The 17122-nt window shown below is 34.6% G+C and overlaps 1 protein-coding gene across 2 annotated transcripts; it reads left to right on the top strand.

The window, feature by feature from the left end:
• The first annotated feature begins 5318 nt into the window (after positions 1–5318).
• On the top strand, positions 5319–16909 carry LOC125829496 (ubiquitin carboxyl-terminal hydrolase 3). Of its 2 annotated transcripts, XM_049508710.1 has the most exons (7): positions 5319–5597; positions 10037–10153; positions 11984–12082; positions 12971–13159; positions 13267–13353; positions 15902–16083; positions 16241–16909. In XM_049508710.1, exons 1-7 carry the CDS (start codon positions 5481–5483, stop codon positions 16644–16646), a joined length of 1197 nt encoding a protein of 398 aa, XP_049364667.1. In that variant the 5' UTR covers positions 5319–5480; the 3' UTR covers positions 16647–16909. The 2 variants fall into 2 exon arrangements, with proteins under 2 accessions (XP_049364667.1, XP_049364668.1); XM_049508711.1 differs by lacking the exon at positions 13267–13353.
• The last annotated feature ends 213 nt before the right edge of the window (positions 16910–17122 follow it).

The following is a 17122-nucleotide window of genomic DNA, read 5'->3' as shown; positions in this document are numbered from 1 at the left end:
AAATTTATGATGTGTAGATTTGGTTACAAGGATGTACCTAGTACATGCCTCTGATGGTGGCATTATTGGATGGTTTCAGACCTTGTTTTAAAACTAAGTGTGTAAGGTGGTACCTTCCTGATGAGGGCTGGTGGAAGGTTAATATTGATGGAGCATCAAAGGGCAATCCAGGGACTAGTGTTGCAGCATTTTGTATTAGAGACACTAATGGTGATCTGGTCTGTGCAAAAGGAATGAAGCTACCAGATACTACTAGTTTAAATGTTGAGGTTATGGCTATTAGAGAGGCTTTATAATATTGTCGGGAGAAGAATTATAATAACATTATAATAGAAATTGATTCATTGGCAATGGTACATATGTTAAATGGTGTATGGGATACACCATGGAGTGTGGCCTTGGAAATCAGTTCTATTAAGAGGCTGGAGGAATTGCTAGCAGTAAGAGTACAACACTCCTTAAAGGAGGGTAATACTCTTGATGATTACTTTGCTAACCTTGTTTTTGTTTTTGCAGGTAACTATGAATTCACAACTTACCAAGAGGTCCCAAACACAACAAAAAAATTATCAATATGGATAAGCAGAATATGCCAAACATGAGAATCATACACATGTATGCATCAGATTGCTAGGTTTCTAGTTTAACAGATAGGCCATTTGGTGTATCTTGACACAAATCAGACTAACATTATACAGATCTTTTATAGTCTGAAGTAACTTCGATTGGTCAATATGTCATGCACCTGGTGAGAGCTTTGGAGTGTATCATATGACATAAAACCAGGACTAAGAAGGTTAAGCAATGTTAGTTTCACTATGATAAAGTAGAACATCTATTAACACTTTATAGGATTTACTAAAGATGGCATCTAGCATTAATCATACAACAGAGTGAAATCAACTAACTTTGCCCTGATTTGAGAACGGGTGATGGTATTAATCCCTTGATTGGATTCAACCCACTTGGACTTATATTTGGGCAAGGACTAGTTGATTAAACTAACGCAGAATAGATGCAAGAAGATACTAATTGGGAAGTAGTTCTCAGAACTACAAGTCAAGAAAGAGTAGTCTGAATCACAAACACATGCCAACAACAACTCAAAATGGGTTCAGGAAGCATACCTTGTTAGTTAAAGAGGAACCGATGATGGCGACCGAGGTGGAGGTACTAAATGCACGAGCTACTTCAAATCGACAGACGCCGGGAGGATTCAACATTTTCCCCTTGTCAACGAGTAAACGACGCTAGCGTGCAAGGTTGAAGCAGGTGACCGCACGAGCTGATTCCAACCCTTGTCAACAAAAGACATCGGTGCGCAGCTGACCAGGCGACAGTCGTCAGGAGGATCCGCCATTCCTCTGTTCCTATTTCGCAGGTCACTTGTTACAATGACTTTTCACTTTCCTAATTTGTTGATTAGGATGCTTTGTTTTGTGAAGAAGTGGGCTTAGAATTAGCCCGCAACAATGTTTTACTGATTTTGTTAGTTATAAATTTTGACCCAATGGTCGTTGGTTACAAAAAAAAAAGACTCGCCCTTTGAGTCTTTCAAAATAATCAAAATAATATTCAAACTCATACTACTAAAACTTATACCTTCTTCCATTTAAGAAATTTTGTAGAGCAAGTCACATTCAAGCAATAGTAGTATATGTCTTTGGTTCATGGTCAATGTTAGTGACCGAACACTATTATATTATATATCATAAAAAGATCCTAGAAAATACATACCTGATTTTATGCATATAATACCTTGATTGCAGTAGTTATCATTTTCCCTTCACGATACTCATAACAAGATAAACCAGAACGTGAATTAAAGAAAAACTAAAATTCAATTTCAATTGGCTAGAGTCATGTTGATAACGTGTTGTAAAATATAAGCAACATACTACAAACAATATAGACAAGATATATGGGGAGTAGAATGTAGAGATCGTCTTATTCAAATGTCTTCATGTCTCATGTGTATATTTACAATGGTGATTGAACAACCCTATTTATAGGTTGAAAAATCAATCCAAAAGTCACCATATTAAGTGCCATAATAAATAGATACATTGTTATCCAAAATGGTTCATAGAACCTAGGGAATACACATAGATGATAAGTATAGGTTTATGGATAAATTCAATGGACAGTCCACTTAGTTTAATGGATTAATAACAAGGTTAAAGTTTTAGTGATTTTAAAACTTAATTATGAGATCTTAATTAGTTTTAAAAAAAATCATAATTATTGGACTATTTGTGAGAAACTATCACATCTAACACAAAAACTAAAGTGAGATTGAGTTTTAGCTTATTGGATTTCTTATTTAAACTTTTAGATTGTGGATTGATTTAAAATTGTTTTATAAAAAATTGAATTTCAAATTGAATATGAAACTTCATATTTTCAAGCGACTTGTAAAATGATCCACCCAAAATTGATTTTCTAATGATTTTCAGTAATAATATAAGGTATTTATGTCTACCCATTAGACTAAGCTCATATATAGTATATTTTACCATCATACTAGATCAGTCAATATATTTTAGGACTAGTCTCAAATATATACAATAAAATAATTAGTTTATAATAAATATAGTCATGTTTTTATTTACATAAAAAATAGTCAAAAGTTACAGTAAGTATACACTGATTATACAATATAGTTTGTCAAAAGTCATAGAAAGTATACATTTATTATACAATACAGCTTGCATATACATGAGTTATACACTGATTATACATTATGATACACTCAAAGAGCTGAATATGGATTATACATGAAATATACATTGACTATACATGAAGTATACACCGACGAGTTCAATCTCAATTAACTCAAAATAACCTCTAAGTAGTCTCAAAATTTAGATATGAAATCTTCTCGATGTTTCAAGTCATTTGACATATAATTTGCTCAAAATAATTCACATTTTCGATGCATTGAATTAAAAAAAAAAAAAAACGAAAAAGACAAGAAGAATGAAGAAGAAGCAACAGTCATTAATGACGAAATAATTTTAAAAGTTGGGCCAAAAAGCAAAAGGCCGAGTGGCCCTTTTATTCCATATTTTATTAGGCTATGTGCAGGGCCGGCAGAAGGGCCAAGCCACTCAAACATAGGCTTTAGGCCCTTCACATTTTGAGGCCCCGTTTTTCTTAACAAGATGATGAGTAACATATTGCAAAAAATAGAATCTATAGATAATTGAGGAAATCAGATCATAATTTATTTATTTTTATAATTAAAGTATAAAAGTAAGTGAACGATACAAGAACAATCAACTACATTTTTTCAAAAAAGAAAAGAAAAAGAAGAATACTTTAGTAAGCAAAGTAGTGGTACTAACTCTCTCGGTTACTCAAATAACGAAGTTCAATCAGCGTAAAATAGTGTAGAAATCAAGTGCTATTCAAATTAGTTTTTGTTGTTTAGTTAGCTTCTTTGAGTTTTATTTGTAAACCTCAACATTCCTATGACTTGTATTGGATTGTTTTGAAAGTACGTAAGAGGTTTGTAGGCAGGGGCGGAGCTACAGCCTAGTAAGGGTGGTCAGATGAACACCCTTCGTCGGAAAATTATATTGGGTATATAGGCAAAATATAGTCTAATATCTGTATATTTATTAATTGAACACTCTTTGAAAAAGCAAAGGCAGATGGTCCAGCAGTAGGCACACTCGTCCACCTCATGGAGGTCTGGGGTTCAATTCCCACTAGTTGCATTTTTTAATACAAATCTCTTTTTAAACAAAAAAACACATAAATTTTTGTGCAGGTTACTGATCGGTAAAAAAAAAAAGTTTTGTGTACCCACTATGCTAAAAAAAATTTATCGACTCTTTAATGGTTGAACACCATTGGCGAAATTTCTGGCTCCGCCACTGTTTGTAGGGCGAGGGTTAAGACGTGATAGGTACTAGTTGAAGAGTCGATGCATACAAAAATACGGGTGTGGTTACAGTAGTTAAAGAGTTGTGATCATAGTTATTACCTTAATAGTTTCTTTGATGGAGGCTTCCTAGTGGCCAACGCAGTCCAGCTGTGCCAGTGGCCATGATAGTTTAAAGAGTGTGTTAAAGAAAATGTGAAATGTCAAGTCTATCAAACAAATTCATAGAATATTCTAAAATTCTTTATCTCTATCCCACCAACAAAAATACCAAATGATCTCCAAGAGTTGCGTCAATTATGGGCCTATTATATGCTTAATTATGTTGGTAAATCGCCTCTCCACCCACGAAATAGTTAAAATTATGAGCTTCCATCATCAATTCTTGTTGAATACTATTGATATTTACAACACATGAACGAACTTGCCGTCTCAAAATATTATTGAATGCACCTACTTTTTCTTTTCTTACAAGTAGAATGACTTTTTACTAGTAAAATACTATAAACAAGGCAAGGTGACATGAGAAACTTTATTCGTAGAACTCTAAACAAAGTATTGAAATATCAAAGCATATAAAAGTGAAAAATAATTATGTAATTTGGGCCTTCTATATCAATGTCCATTGTAAGCAATCATATTTTCTAATGCATGGTGGTAATACAAACAGAAAAATATTAATGGTAATGCACTTAAGGGTATTATCTAGTTAATAAAGTGAGTTGAGAATCATAAGGTTTTCAGTTCAAATTTCAATAGAAACAAAAATATTAGCATCTTGTTTGGATGATTGTTACCCGCTATATTATATTATGTTGTTAGCTTAAATGTTTTTTTATTGTTACTTAAATTTTATTGTATGATATCGTTTCAATCCATTGTTAGGTAATAACGAAAAGTCTTATTTTGTGTAGCGATCGATTTGTTATGATTATGTTGTTACTTAAATATTTTCTAATCATTTTTTCTTTACTTATTATTTAATAATTTTGTTTTATCTTTCATCCACATTTTCATAGTAGCTCTACCATTTACCGTACTTTCTTATAAGTTTATCATTCAAATTGTTGACGTATGACATTATGTAACGATGAAATCTAATCACTGTATTCATTAAAATAATATAGTACGATATAATAGAATACATTATAAAACAATATGTAACAACCATCCAAAAAAAGTGTAGATAATCTTTTCTATGCGAAAAGTGGTCCGAAGACCACAATTATTTTTTTCTAAAAAGTATGGTATACTTCATGAATCACATCTTCTTGTCCATAAATGGGATTAATTGAAAACCATATTTACAGCTTGGCATCAAATAGTGGACCATAATTTTAATTTTTATCCTTTTCATTTCATTTCAATATAACATAAATAAATAATTTATTTTTATTATTATTATTATTTATTTAATTTGTTTCTTCATCATTCTTCTCCATCAGGAAAAAAAAAAGCCCTCATTTTCCACCTCTTCTGATTCAGTTTTTTCATCAGTGTTTGTAAATCGCTGCTGAGAGAAGTCGAAGAAACCCTAATTGCCATTTTATCAAATTTGACGTTGTAGAAGGAGATTTAGGAATGAACTGAGATGGGTGCAGCAGGTTCCAAACTCGAGAAAGCTCTGGGTGACCAGTTTCCTGAAGGAGAACGTTACTTTGGCCTCGAGAATTTCGGCAATACTTGCTATTGTAACAGCGTTCTTCAGGTATTTTTCTTTTTCATTCATTTTGATTTGCATCATTTTCACGTTGTTTGCTTAGATTATTGGAACTTTACCAATTTGTGTTATTTAGAATTATGGGGGAAATGACCTTTTTGGGGGATTTTTTGTGGTTGTGCTGTAGGTACTGATTGATTGATTGATAGAACAGATGTGGTTTCATTTAGGCATGCCTAACTAGTTTGGGATTGAGATATATTATGGTTTCTGCTAGGTGGTATAGTGGCAATTGTTATGTACATAGTTCTGTACTGGATTGCATTTTGCTTTGGCTGGTGATGGCAAAAAGTTACTGAAGAAAAAGGAGTATGATATTTTGGAAAGACCAAGTGAAACCTGTTGGAAGCAGCAAGTTGGCATCTTTTAAAGCTTTGTTTCAGTCCTATTTCAATTTTCAGGAAATTAACCCAATTATCTCATACATTAGAACCAACATATCTGAGAGTGGACTCATCACTTTGTTTGTTTAAAGTCATAGCTAGGTTGCTCTCTTTGTTTTTTATGACTGTGGTGTCCAGGCAAGCTTTCGCGCACCTTGACTAATTCCATGGGATACCTGCCACCTCCACCACCAGCAACAGGTATCTGGTAACTCTATCAATCAAGTCTAGGACAAATGGAAAGAATCATCTAGTGTTTTTTCTCAACCACTTCATCGACCACTAGGCCACATCCTTGGGTCAGTGGGTGCGTCATAGCTAGGTTTCTCTTAAAATAGAATAATGGGAAAAGTGCATAACATAAATGCATCTCTTAAAAGGGAAATTACAAAATTCTCTGTCCAAGTTCATGTAGCTAGAGGTTTACCAAGCATACATCTTTTTAGGTTTAAAAGGGAAGTACTATGCGAAAATGTCTATAGTTAAACAGAAGCAGATGAAAACAAGTTCTTATCATCTAAGGGAAGCAAAAAGATTTAGGAATAGGAATAATCAATGAAAAGTTCCTTCCTAGCATGGTACGAGCCTCGGTCAAGATAGAGATGGAGTTTGTTTTGACTAATGTTGAAGCTGGTGATATCAAGTCCAATGGAGCAAGCAACATTGGTGGAATGTATAAGAGAGAAGTGAAAATATGGTAGAGTTTGTGGCCAAAACATCCCTTAACTATACCTCAAACTTAAAATTCATATGTGTACTACCACATTGAACAAAAATCATCCTTAAGCTATCCAAAAATTTTACAAGATCTGTCCCTCCTAAGTTTTCTTGGCATAAACTAACGACTTTAACCAAAAAAGGTACTTCCCCAAAAATTCCCCTATCCCATCTCCTTAGTCCCCCTCCCCCCCCCCCCCCCCCACACACACACAATCGTCTTTAACATCCAGCACAAAGTGCTTTTGGTTATTTGCACAACAATGGTTTGATATGATTCAACCGCCAGTCAAAGAGATTGAGTACGATTTGGTTGCAATGTTTTTGTGCAACACAACATGATCGTTATGTAGACTATAGAGAATAGATGAATTGTATTATTCAGCTAAAGCGAAAGTCAGGACAGGAAAAGTAAGGAGGTTCACTCAAGCTCAATTTCAAAAGCTCAAGAATAGATCAGTATAGAGTAGACCAATCAGCTAGTGTGATCCCTGATGTTGTCACCGCTCATATTGTACTCCATCGGCAGCTAGTGCATAGTCATGACTTTAAGGACTCCAATATTTATTCTCTGTGTCAAAATGCTCGTCTACACCTATCCACCAATTTTCCATCAGTCTGACCCCTCTTTCTTCCTATAAAATCAAATCCCAGTATAAAAAGAACATTCATGCCCCAACACTTGCAGAGAAGAAATCCATCCTCCATTATGTTTGTTTTTAACTGAGTTTGACAGATAAATATAACTTGTTACGTTTTATGTTCACCTGATAGTACATGGATGTAGTTAAGTTTGAGAATAGTTGAGGAATGTTTTTGGCCAAAAGTTCAAAGATTGCACACCATTCTTTTTAATAAAGATTGTGTCTGGGCCAGCTTGTCTACACCTAGACTAATTGACTTGGTACGTGCTGCCACTCACTAGGACAATACCAGATTGCTTTGTCTATCCAGGCTTAAACAGATCGGAAAGGATCACCCTACGTCTTTTGCCTCTGTTGGGATTTGAACTGTTTGTCTCTCATGGTTCATTCAACATAGTTAACCGTAATACTACATCCTTGGATTTAGAAGATGCCTCATCATGACAATGGAAATGATTGTTCACCTTGGACAGTACCCATAAGCTCCATCACTATTTGCGGAACTAGGAATACAAGTTAGCAAATTGAAAGCTGTCTGTACCAAAGAGTTTCAACCTGCAGAGTCAAATCTTAAGATAGGAGACAAAAACACTATAAAGAAGACAAGAAAAAGGCTAAAGCTATTTATTGCGACGGAGACGAGAAGAAACAAAATCCAAGGGGAAAAGAACAAAGGAGAGAAAAAGCATAAGACAGCTGTATTGTCTTCGAAAGATCAATATTCCCCTATCAGTGAATGATTGGGATCCTCAAGATTATTTGAAGGCTGCTTCCAATTTGTGGTACAGTACATAGCGGGTGAGATAAATCTAAGATGATGAGCAAAGCTAGAGCAGTAATACACAAGTAGAATAATTGCACCACTGGACACTACAAAGAAGGAAGATAACTTTGAGTTGATTGGTGAAATTGTGAAAAAACATATGAAGACAACCCTGTTTTGTGTCATTGATAAATGTGCTATCTTTGTGAGTTTCTGGATATTTCTTTTACAGGCCATGGGATAGAAACAAATTTTCACTCACTGGGATTGAAAATGAATGTAAGTAAAGGGGATTTAGGGATGAGAACACAATGATTGTTTGATAACCAAAATTGAAGGGGGGAATAACTTAAAATTGAAGATATTAACGGTCTCAATGAACTATGAAGGAAGAAACAAGAAGAATAATAATAGGTGAAAAGGAGTGAGATGGATTTATGGTGTGAGTGAGATGAAGCAATTGATTGAGTGGAATGGGACCAGTGATTGAAAATTAGAGAGGTCTCTAAGATGAACATATGTGTTGTATGACTACATAGGAGAGTAGAGACCTTGAGAAATCATGTTAAATCTTTTGCTTGTTGGGTACATTTGTGGTCTTCATAAATAGTAGGAGAGTCTCAAAGTGGTGAGTGTTATGGAGAGAGAAACTTAAATCAAAATTTAAGTTGATGAAAATTATGTACTGGAAGACTTATCAAAAAAATTAGGGAAAAGGGTCTGAAAAATACTCCAACTTTGGCCAAAATTGTTGTTACAATACCAAACTTTGGAAAGGACCGTTTACCCCCTGTACTATTTAATAGTGTATTTTAAAGGTATATATGTATCTACGTGGACATCATAAATATTGCATCATTTTAAATAGTAATGTGTCCATGTGGGCACATATATACCTTTAAAACATAGTGCAGGGGGTAAAAGGTCCTTCATAAAGTTTGGTATCGTAACAACAATTTTGGTCAAAGTTAGAATATATTTCAGACCCTTTTCCCAAAAAATTACATAGAGGAAGTTTGAGATGTTTTTGAAGTTGAACACGGTGAAGGTAGGTCATAAGGGTGGACTAAGCAATGTGAATTCGGATGAATTTCATAAGATATGATCCTCTCTCATATGTATTGAACTCCTTTCTTCTCATTTAATCTTACATTACTTATCTTTGCACATTATTAATCCTTTATCAAGTCTTACCTTTTTCTATCCTGCATCTGTTAAATGTCAAACAAGATAAGGTGAAAATAGTCTTTTCTCTATTACTGAGTTGTCATCAGCTCATTTTAAAGCTAAAATTGCTAGAGGGCACATTTTATTTAGTGATTTATGCCTTCAACATGCCTCCTTGCGTGCAGACGAAATTCTTTCTAGTGTGCCAAGCAGGCGAATTTGTTTAATGAAGGGCTGGATGTAAGGCATTTACTTTGGGCCTCTACCTACTCTAATACCTTATGAACTTTATGACCACCTCTTTTAGAAACATAAAGGCATAACTAAGTAAAAGTGTGCCTTTTTGATGGTTAAGTTTTCAGATGAGGTGGTTAGACAATTCAGTAATTTAGATATGATAAAGTTCAACCACCAGCACCCTATTTGCAATTTGCATACAGGTTGAAGCAAAATCCAGGAAAAATTCAAAAGATTGGTTTCGGTTGAGTTTTCGGAGTGTTGAAAATGGCAAATAGCAGGTTTAAATGCATTGCAACAATTGGTTTTGTGTGAAATGTAGAAACTAATTATTGTTAGCCCTATGATGTACTGTCTGCTTGCTGAATTAACCAAAAAGAGACTGTTGATCTCACCCTGCTTGTATACATGTAATATTATATATGAACCCCATGTTGATAACATTGTCGTATACGTGTTATATTATGTATGATCCTGAAGTTGATAGCATAATATTGTTCTTGTTTTATTCAACAGGCTCTATATTTCTGTGTTCCATTTCGAGAACAGCTACTGGATTATTATTCAAATAACAAAAATCTTGCTGACGCAGATGAAAATCTCTTGACATGCCTTGCTGACCTGTTTGTGCAGGTATTACGTGGCTATTGTTGAAATTATCTTTTCCTAATTGTTTTCCCTTGATCCTTTAATTATGATGCACAAGTAATCATGTGTTAAGCTGCTAATAAGAACCCACAGTTATGATGTCCATATCTGCATGTAACAGCTATCTCGGAGCTGTCAGGATAGATCTTTGGATTAATGTCCATTCTCTCTATTTAGAGAATTTGTTATCAACTGTTCATTAGAATTTACATGTACAAAACATTCACCGTCAGTGAAGAATTTCTTCTTCTTTTTTATTTTTTTCTTTTTAAAGGTTAGTTAGGAGATTACATTTCTATGTGTTTTCGATAGAATTTCATTTTAAATGCATAATCAGCATGTTCAGGTTTAATAAAACTAAAATGTTGTTTTTTTTCTCTTTGTGGCTCATTATGTGGATCAGATAACCAGAATCTTGTTGAGATGTTCTTCTTAGGTTTCTTTCTTTGTTTTTTATACTTCTCACTCGCACAAAGGGAAAAGGGAATGTTCTTCAGAGTGGGAAGCCCCAATTGCCAGCTCCTGGATGGGGCTAGGGTAGTTGTTTACAGGGTATGAATGTGGATGTGATCTTTCTGAAATTTTGTTTCCCAGTCACACTTTATTTGAAAAATTTAGATGATATGCAGATTTTGGTTTTATAGTTATGACTATCTGTTTGTGTTTTTGACCTGTGAGCTCAGTTTTAAAAACCACTTCCCTGATCTGACCCTTTTGGGTTTTGTCGTTCTGTGTTTTCAGTTTGACTCGAAAAGAATCATCAATTGGCTTAAGGCAGTTTTATTTTATTTGTAGAGGAGACTAGGAATTTGTTGTTGTTTCTTGTTCTGTAAGGCTGAAAATAAAATAGAAGATGAGTTCCTAGAGGATGTGCATAAAGTAATTCTTGTGCTTGTTAATGGCCTGTCCAGCAGGCATGTTGCTCTCCATTAGTAATTTATTTCTTAGTTTCTTGTCTTTAGTATGCATTGGCTGAGAGTTTGTCTTGAATCTATGTCATGTTCTTGTCATTGAATAGATTGTTCAATTATTAAATATTAGTTTATTCTCTTAGTTATTTTTGTTTCCGTAGAAAGAGTGAATGCATTCACGATTTTTCTAAGCTTAGGCTCCAAATAAGCGACATGTTTAGTCCAATCCGGTTAAATGTTGGCAATTGACAATTTGGGGACATAAATGTTTGTTCTGCTAATCTTTTGGGATCTTTAAACTGAACTTTCGATCAACTTCAGTAATGAAAAATAATACTTCATCTGTCCCAATTCATGTGGCACTCTTCGTTTTCGAGATTCAAACTGCGTAAAGTTTGACCGACATTTTAAAATGTACTTTTTTCATCATATTGACATGAGAATTGCAACTTATAGTACTTTCCATGTAATTTTTAAATATATAAATTTTAATTTTAAAATATTGAATTGATCTTATTCAATTTTCCTTCAAAGATTATTCAAATTGACTCTCAGGAAGAGGAAAGTGCTGCATAAACTAGGACGGAGGGAGTATATTGTTAGAAAATAAGAAGTTCAAGTAATACATCGGCTTTCACTGTCTCACGTATAAATTTGAGACCATATTTTATGACTTGGAAAAAGCTGTAATTAGCTAAGCATATAAGATGATTTATTTCCTACCATCTGTTGTTCTCTTTAAAAGGTTGCGCATTATTAGTTTGAATCAATAGTATCCCCCTCCTTTATTTACAGATATTTGAAAGAACATTGTCAGAAATTGTATTTTTTTGCATTTTATGAGCCCATGATCAATATTATACTTCATCATCGAACTAATGGGCTTATTCTTGTGATTTTGTAGATAAGCTCACAAAAGAAGAAAACTGGTGTCATTGCTCCCAAGCGCTTCGTACAGAGATTGAAGAAGCAGAATGAGATTTTCCGCAGTTATATGCATCAGGTTTCCTATAGTCACTTCTTTTAAGAAATGCTAGTTTGAAACTAATATTCCTTTATCCTATAAATATGGGGTAGATAGCCCCTAAGTTTGTCTGTACAGGTGTTAAAAACCCCTCTCCCTCCTTTTACTTGCATTTACTGAATTGTGTGCTTTACTCCCTTTTGGTGTTACTAGACTGATATAATGTGAGATTGCTAGAAATCCTAAAAACTAATGAGTTGCTTCCTATATTTGCCTCTTTTTTCTTTTTTTCTTTTTTTTCTTTTTTCTTTTTTTTCATGCTGCATTTGGTAGTATTTTTCTTGGGCAAGTGTCATTGAGAAATGTAATTGTGTTGAACTGGAAATTTTGTTCCTAGGCCAGTCAAATGATCAGATCAAGTGAAAAAATCCCTGCTTGGAGTTGATTGTCCTGCCTAAGGGACTTCTCTTTGTTATCTTTGAAGATATCCTTCTCTGCCTTTGTGTTGGTCCAGACTAAACATTAATTATTGTCGTGCTAGTCTGCAAACATTTGTTTTCATGTTAATTTAGTGACTAGGAGGTTAAGCTCATTTAAAAGTGTTATATATTCTACTTGCTTTACATTGTTTCTCTATGTAGAGGGCATGCATGTGGTCATCAGATCCAGCTTTATCTAAAACTTGTTCTAAGAAATTTGTCCCAGAAATTGAAGACTTGCATTCTACCTGATCCAGAGGGAGGGAGAGAGAGAGAGAGACTCACATTTCCAAATAATTGATAGCTAAATTAACTGTCGTCATATGATGCTTTTGACTTTTATTCATCAGTTACTCTTCATTTCCCTTTATGTGTTTGGTGCTTATATGCTCTGATAGTCTGATGTACTCTCCCGCCACTCATGTTTATTGATATCCTTCTTTGTTAGGACGCACACGAATTTTTAAACTATTTACTGAACGAACTGGTTGACATACTGGAGAAAGAAGCCAGTGCAGCTAAAAGTGATCAAGAAACTTCTTCCCCAACAGAAAAAATTGCAAATGGACCAACCAGTGTTCAAGCTAATGGTGTTAAAAAAGAGCCCCTGGTTACATGGGTGCACAAAAATTTCCAGGTAAAGCTTGCTAGTCTTGGCAGTTATCAGCTTATGCCATCATTTCTGGTTATACATCACCTGAAATGTCAGCAACTGTATTCCTCTTTCTCCTTTTTCTTTTTTAGGTTTATCTGCCAGGACTGTTTAAATTGGGTTGTCTGGTGCTCAACACTTTGGAATTGGGTCTTACATTCAGTCTTGCCATGTACATTGTTCAGTTTCTGGCTACAATCAGGAAGTAAAGTATATTTTGAGTGATAATAATGAACTGCCAGTGTGCACTAGGGATCTGCTTTGGACTCATACTTGAAATGGTGCATGCTACTTGTAAATAATACTATGTTAGATTTCAAAATTAATGGAGGAGTCTATCAAAAGCTAGATGTGAACTCTAAAGTGAAGGGTCTATTATCAAGTAACAACATATGCATGGTAAGTTTAGCCTCGATAAGAAGAATGGAAGCAAAGTGAGACGATATTGTGTTCTCAACTCCAAACAATTCAGATATTTTCGCTGAAAATTGACATATAAATACAATATAACACAGAACAAAAAATAGGATTGCCAAATTGGAGTGCTGCTAGAATGTAATCAGATGTGAAGATACCTTGCAGGCTAACTATGTATATGATGGTTGAAATGGGAGAATGCTACGGCAATGCTCTGTGATAGGAAGATACATAACAACAATGATAAGCACATTCAATGGAAAATCGTGAAGACCAGCAACGTCTTCTAGGTGTTAATATTTGACCTCTAAGACCTGATGCATCCACAAAATGAATGTCCTAGAAATTCATATGTATGTAAGATTGAGCAAGATTCAAAATTACCACTTCTGACATAGGGAGCGAGTAGCACAGGTGGAGGATAATATGGCATTAGGTCTGCTTAGATTTTTTATGCACCAGTCCATAGATGCGGATGATTGAAGATATGAAAGCAAGGAAGTAGATTTAAAATCATAGGAAGTCATGATAAAAGATCTAAAATCTTTGCTTCCATTGTTTCTTACCTTAGTTAAGTCCTCATATTTTCCCCTTACAGATAAAAAACTAACGAGGACTTAGATAAGTTAGAAACAACGGAAGCAAAAGATTCCTACAGGCCATATCAACTAATTAGGTCTACACAATATAAGATGAGGTCCCTGGGGTATAGGCAATTTGCTGACACTATTGTACTAACTGAAGAAACCAATGAGGTGTTAACCATAAGCTTGGACTATGGAGAAGTACTCTAGAGAGTGAGGCTTACGGTAAGTAGAAGTAGATTGAATAGATGTATTGCAAAATATGTTAGCATAAGAAAAGTGAAGTTGAGGTGAGATTAGGTGACATTGAGGTACCAAAATGCAATCAATTCAGATACCTACACTCACCTGGAGATTGGAGTGAGACTGGAGAATGGAATGATAGATGGAGATGTTACGCATTCAATGATAATTGAATGGATGAAATGAAGAAGTGTTATCAGGGTGTTATGTAGACTCTACCTACCATAGTCAAAGTTAAATTCTTCAGAACAATTATAAGACCAACGATGTTATATGGAAGGAGTTAATATTGAGCTGCTAAAGTCCAACACGTTCACAAGATGGGTGTCATAGAGATGTTAATAATAAGATAAATGTACAGTCATAAAATTAGACAATATCTAAAATGATCACATAGCACCAAAAGGTGCAAGTAGCTCATATTGAGGATAAAATAAGAGAAGGTCTATTGAAATGGTTTGTTCATGTCCTATATCGAACATTAGATACAATGGTTTATAGGAGTAGAATTATGGTGAGAAGTAGGTTTTGAAAAGGAACAAGGTAGATCTAAAATTTCATAGAATGAAGTAGTCTTTTTTTTTTTTTTGAAAATGGTACTATTGAAGAATGAAGTTGTCTCTAATGCCCTACAATCTGTTGGAATCAATGTAGACTTAGCGATAGATAGAACACAATCGAAGAGAAAGCTCTATATAGACGATACCAATTAATTGGACATATGTTTGAATCACGTTAGTTAGCTTAAAATTTTCTAGGTATCTTCTACTTATATCAGAGATTTGTATACCACTAGGAAATGAGAGAACTGCTGGTACTTCTTACTTTTATTTTTATTGTATATAATATTGGCCAGAGATGAGTTTAAATGGAGATCCCAACTTGTTTCAGACTTGGGCATAGTGGTTGTTGATGGTGTTTAGTTGTTATTACATTTATGTTAGGTCTCTCGAGAGCTGCTTTTTTTTTTAAAAAAAAAGGAGGAGATTTAGAGAACTTCTAGTTTTAAAGAATTTTCTAATTTATTTAAATGACAATTATTTAGTATTGGAATGAAATAAGCCGAATAAAATGGAATTGAAGGATTCTTATGGTCGACCCAACTATTCGGCAATCAAGGCATAGTTGATTGATTTTTCAGGGATCGATGTGCTTCTATTGTAGATTCTCCACGAACTTGGTAAGTCAGAATAAGTGCCTGATATTGCATCCTTGTACTGCTTCTGGTGTCTGACGTCTCTTGTCAAAATTAAAAGAAAGGAAGGAAAAAGAAAGAAGAGTTCAGAAGTAGAACTACGGTTTTTTAACATTTCTTTGACAGTACGAAAAAGAAAGTTAAAGAGTATTTTATCTGGTCTTGAGATGTCTCTGTTAAACCAGTACTCTCTACCCTCTATAATTGAAACCAGTACTCTCTACACTTTTCAATTGAAACCAGTACTTTCTAGACTCTTTAATTGATCTTAACGGTATTTACTTCCAGGGTATACTCACAAATGAAACGAAGTGCTTGCGTTGTGAGACTGTAACTGCAAGAGATGAGACATTTCTTGATTTGAGCCTCGACATTGAACAGAACAGTTCAATAACTAGCTGCCTGAAGAACTTTAGTTCCACAGAGACTTTGAATGCAGAGGATAAATTCTTCTGTGACAAGTGTTGCAGGTATAATGTGTTTTTTGCTTTCTTGTTGGATAATTACAAAGAACACTCCTTTAAGGCATATGCCTCTTTGACGTAGCTGCAGCAAACTAACATGATTCGTCTCTTTGCTGTTTTCTCTCTAGCAAATTAACTAATTCATTATTTTTTGAGAACTTAGCTTGCAGGAAGCTCAGAAGAGGATGAAGATTAAAAAGCCCCCTCACATCCTAGTTATCCATTTGAAGCGATTTAAGTACATTGAACAGCTTGGTAGGTATAAGAAGCTCTCATACCGCGTTGTCTTCCCACTTGAGCTGAAGCTGAGCAATACAGTTGAGGATGCAGATGCTGAGTATTCCTTATTCGCTGTGGTAGTCCATGTTGGGAGTGGACCAAACCACGGACACTACGTCAGCCTTGTGAAGAGTCACAACCACTGGTTGTTCTTTGATGATGAGAATGTTGAGATGATTGATGAGTCAGCAGTTCAAACATTTTTTGGGTCAGCTCAAGAGTATTCCAGCAATACAGACCACGGGTACATCTTATTTTACGAGAGAGTCTCCAATGGAAGCACTAGTTAGTAGCTTAATGAGTTTAGTTTATTTTGTTTCCAATTTTGAACTCAATTTCTACCTCTAGTGATCAATTTTATCATTTGCTACATTACTTGTAGTTTCTTCAGAAATTTTCTAGTGAGTTGACATGAAATGTGAAGAATACATATCTAGGTTGTTGCCTTGTACAGTGGATGGTAAAAGCTTTACCATCTATTTTTCCAACAATAAAAGGGGAAAAAGGATATGTAGTGTATGTGATGTTGGAGTATAGGAGGCTTTATTCTTCAGTTTATGGAGTGCTAATCTGCTTTTGTGGTCCATTATCTAATTTAGAATATTTACCTTTTCTTTATATTGCACAATATGTTGAAGCCAAAACACTTACAGTTTGGCGTTTTCAATTTTATGTCAAAAGATGAAACTGGAAACAGCCCTTTCTCAAACTCTGTGCATTGTTCTTTTTTTAAGTTCCCCCCTTATGGTTAACTTTTACGATGCTA

The sequence above is a fragment of the Solanum verrucosum genome, unplaced genomic scaffold, assembly GCF_900185275.1.
Source record: "Solanum verrucosum unplaced genomic scaffold, falcon-dt-bn FXZP01000031.1, whole genome shotgun sequence".
NCBI lineage: Eukaryota > Viridiplantae > Streptophyta > Magnoliopsida > Solanales > Solanaceae > Solanum > Solanum verrucosum.
The sequence above is the reverse complement of the archived record's forward strand: the minus strand, read 5'-3'. Positions and strand labels throughout refer to the sequence as shown.

Excerpts from the sequence above, each read along its gene's own strand:
- LOC125829496 (XM_049508710.1), top strand. The coding sequence starts at position 5,481 with ATGGGTGCAGCAGGTTCCAAACTCGAGAAAGCTCTGGGTGACCAGTTT. Across the intron at positions 13,160-13,266 it reads GGGTGCACAAAAATTTCCAG|GTTTATCTGCCAGGACTGTT; the intron begins GTAAAGCTTGCT and ends TTTCTTTTTTAG. Across the intron at positions 16,084-16,240 it reads TTCTGTGACAAGTGTTGCAG|CTTGCAGGAAGCTCAGAAGA; the intron begins GTATAATGTGTT and ends TTGAGAACTTAG.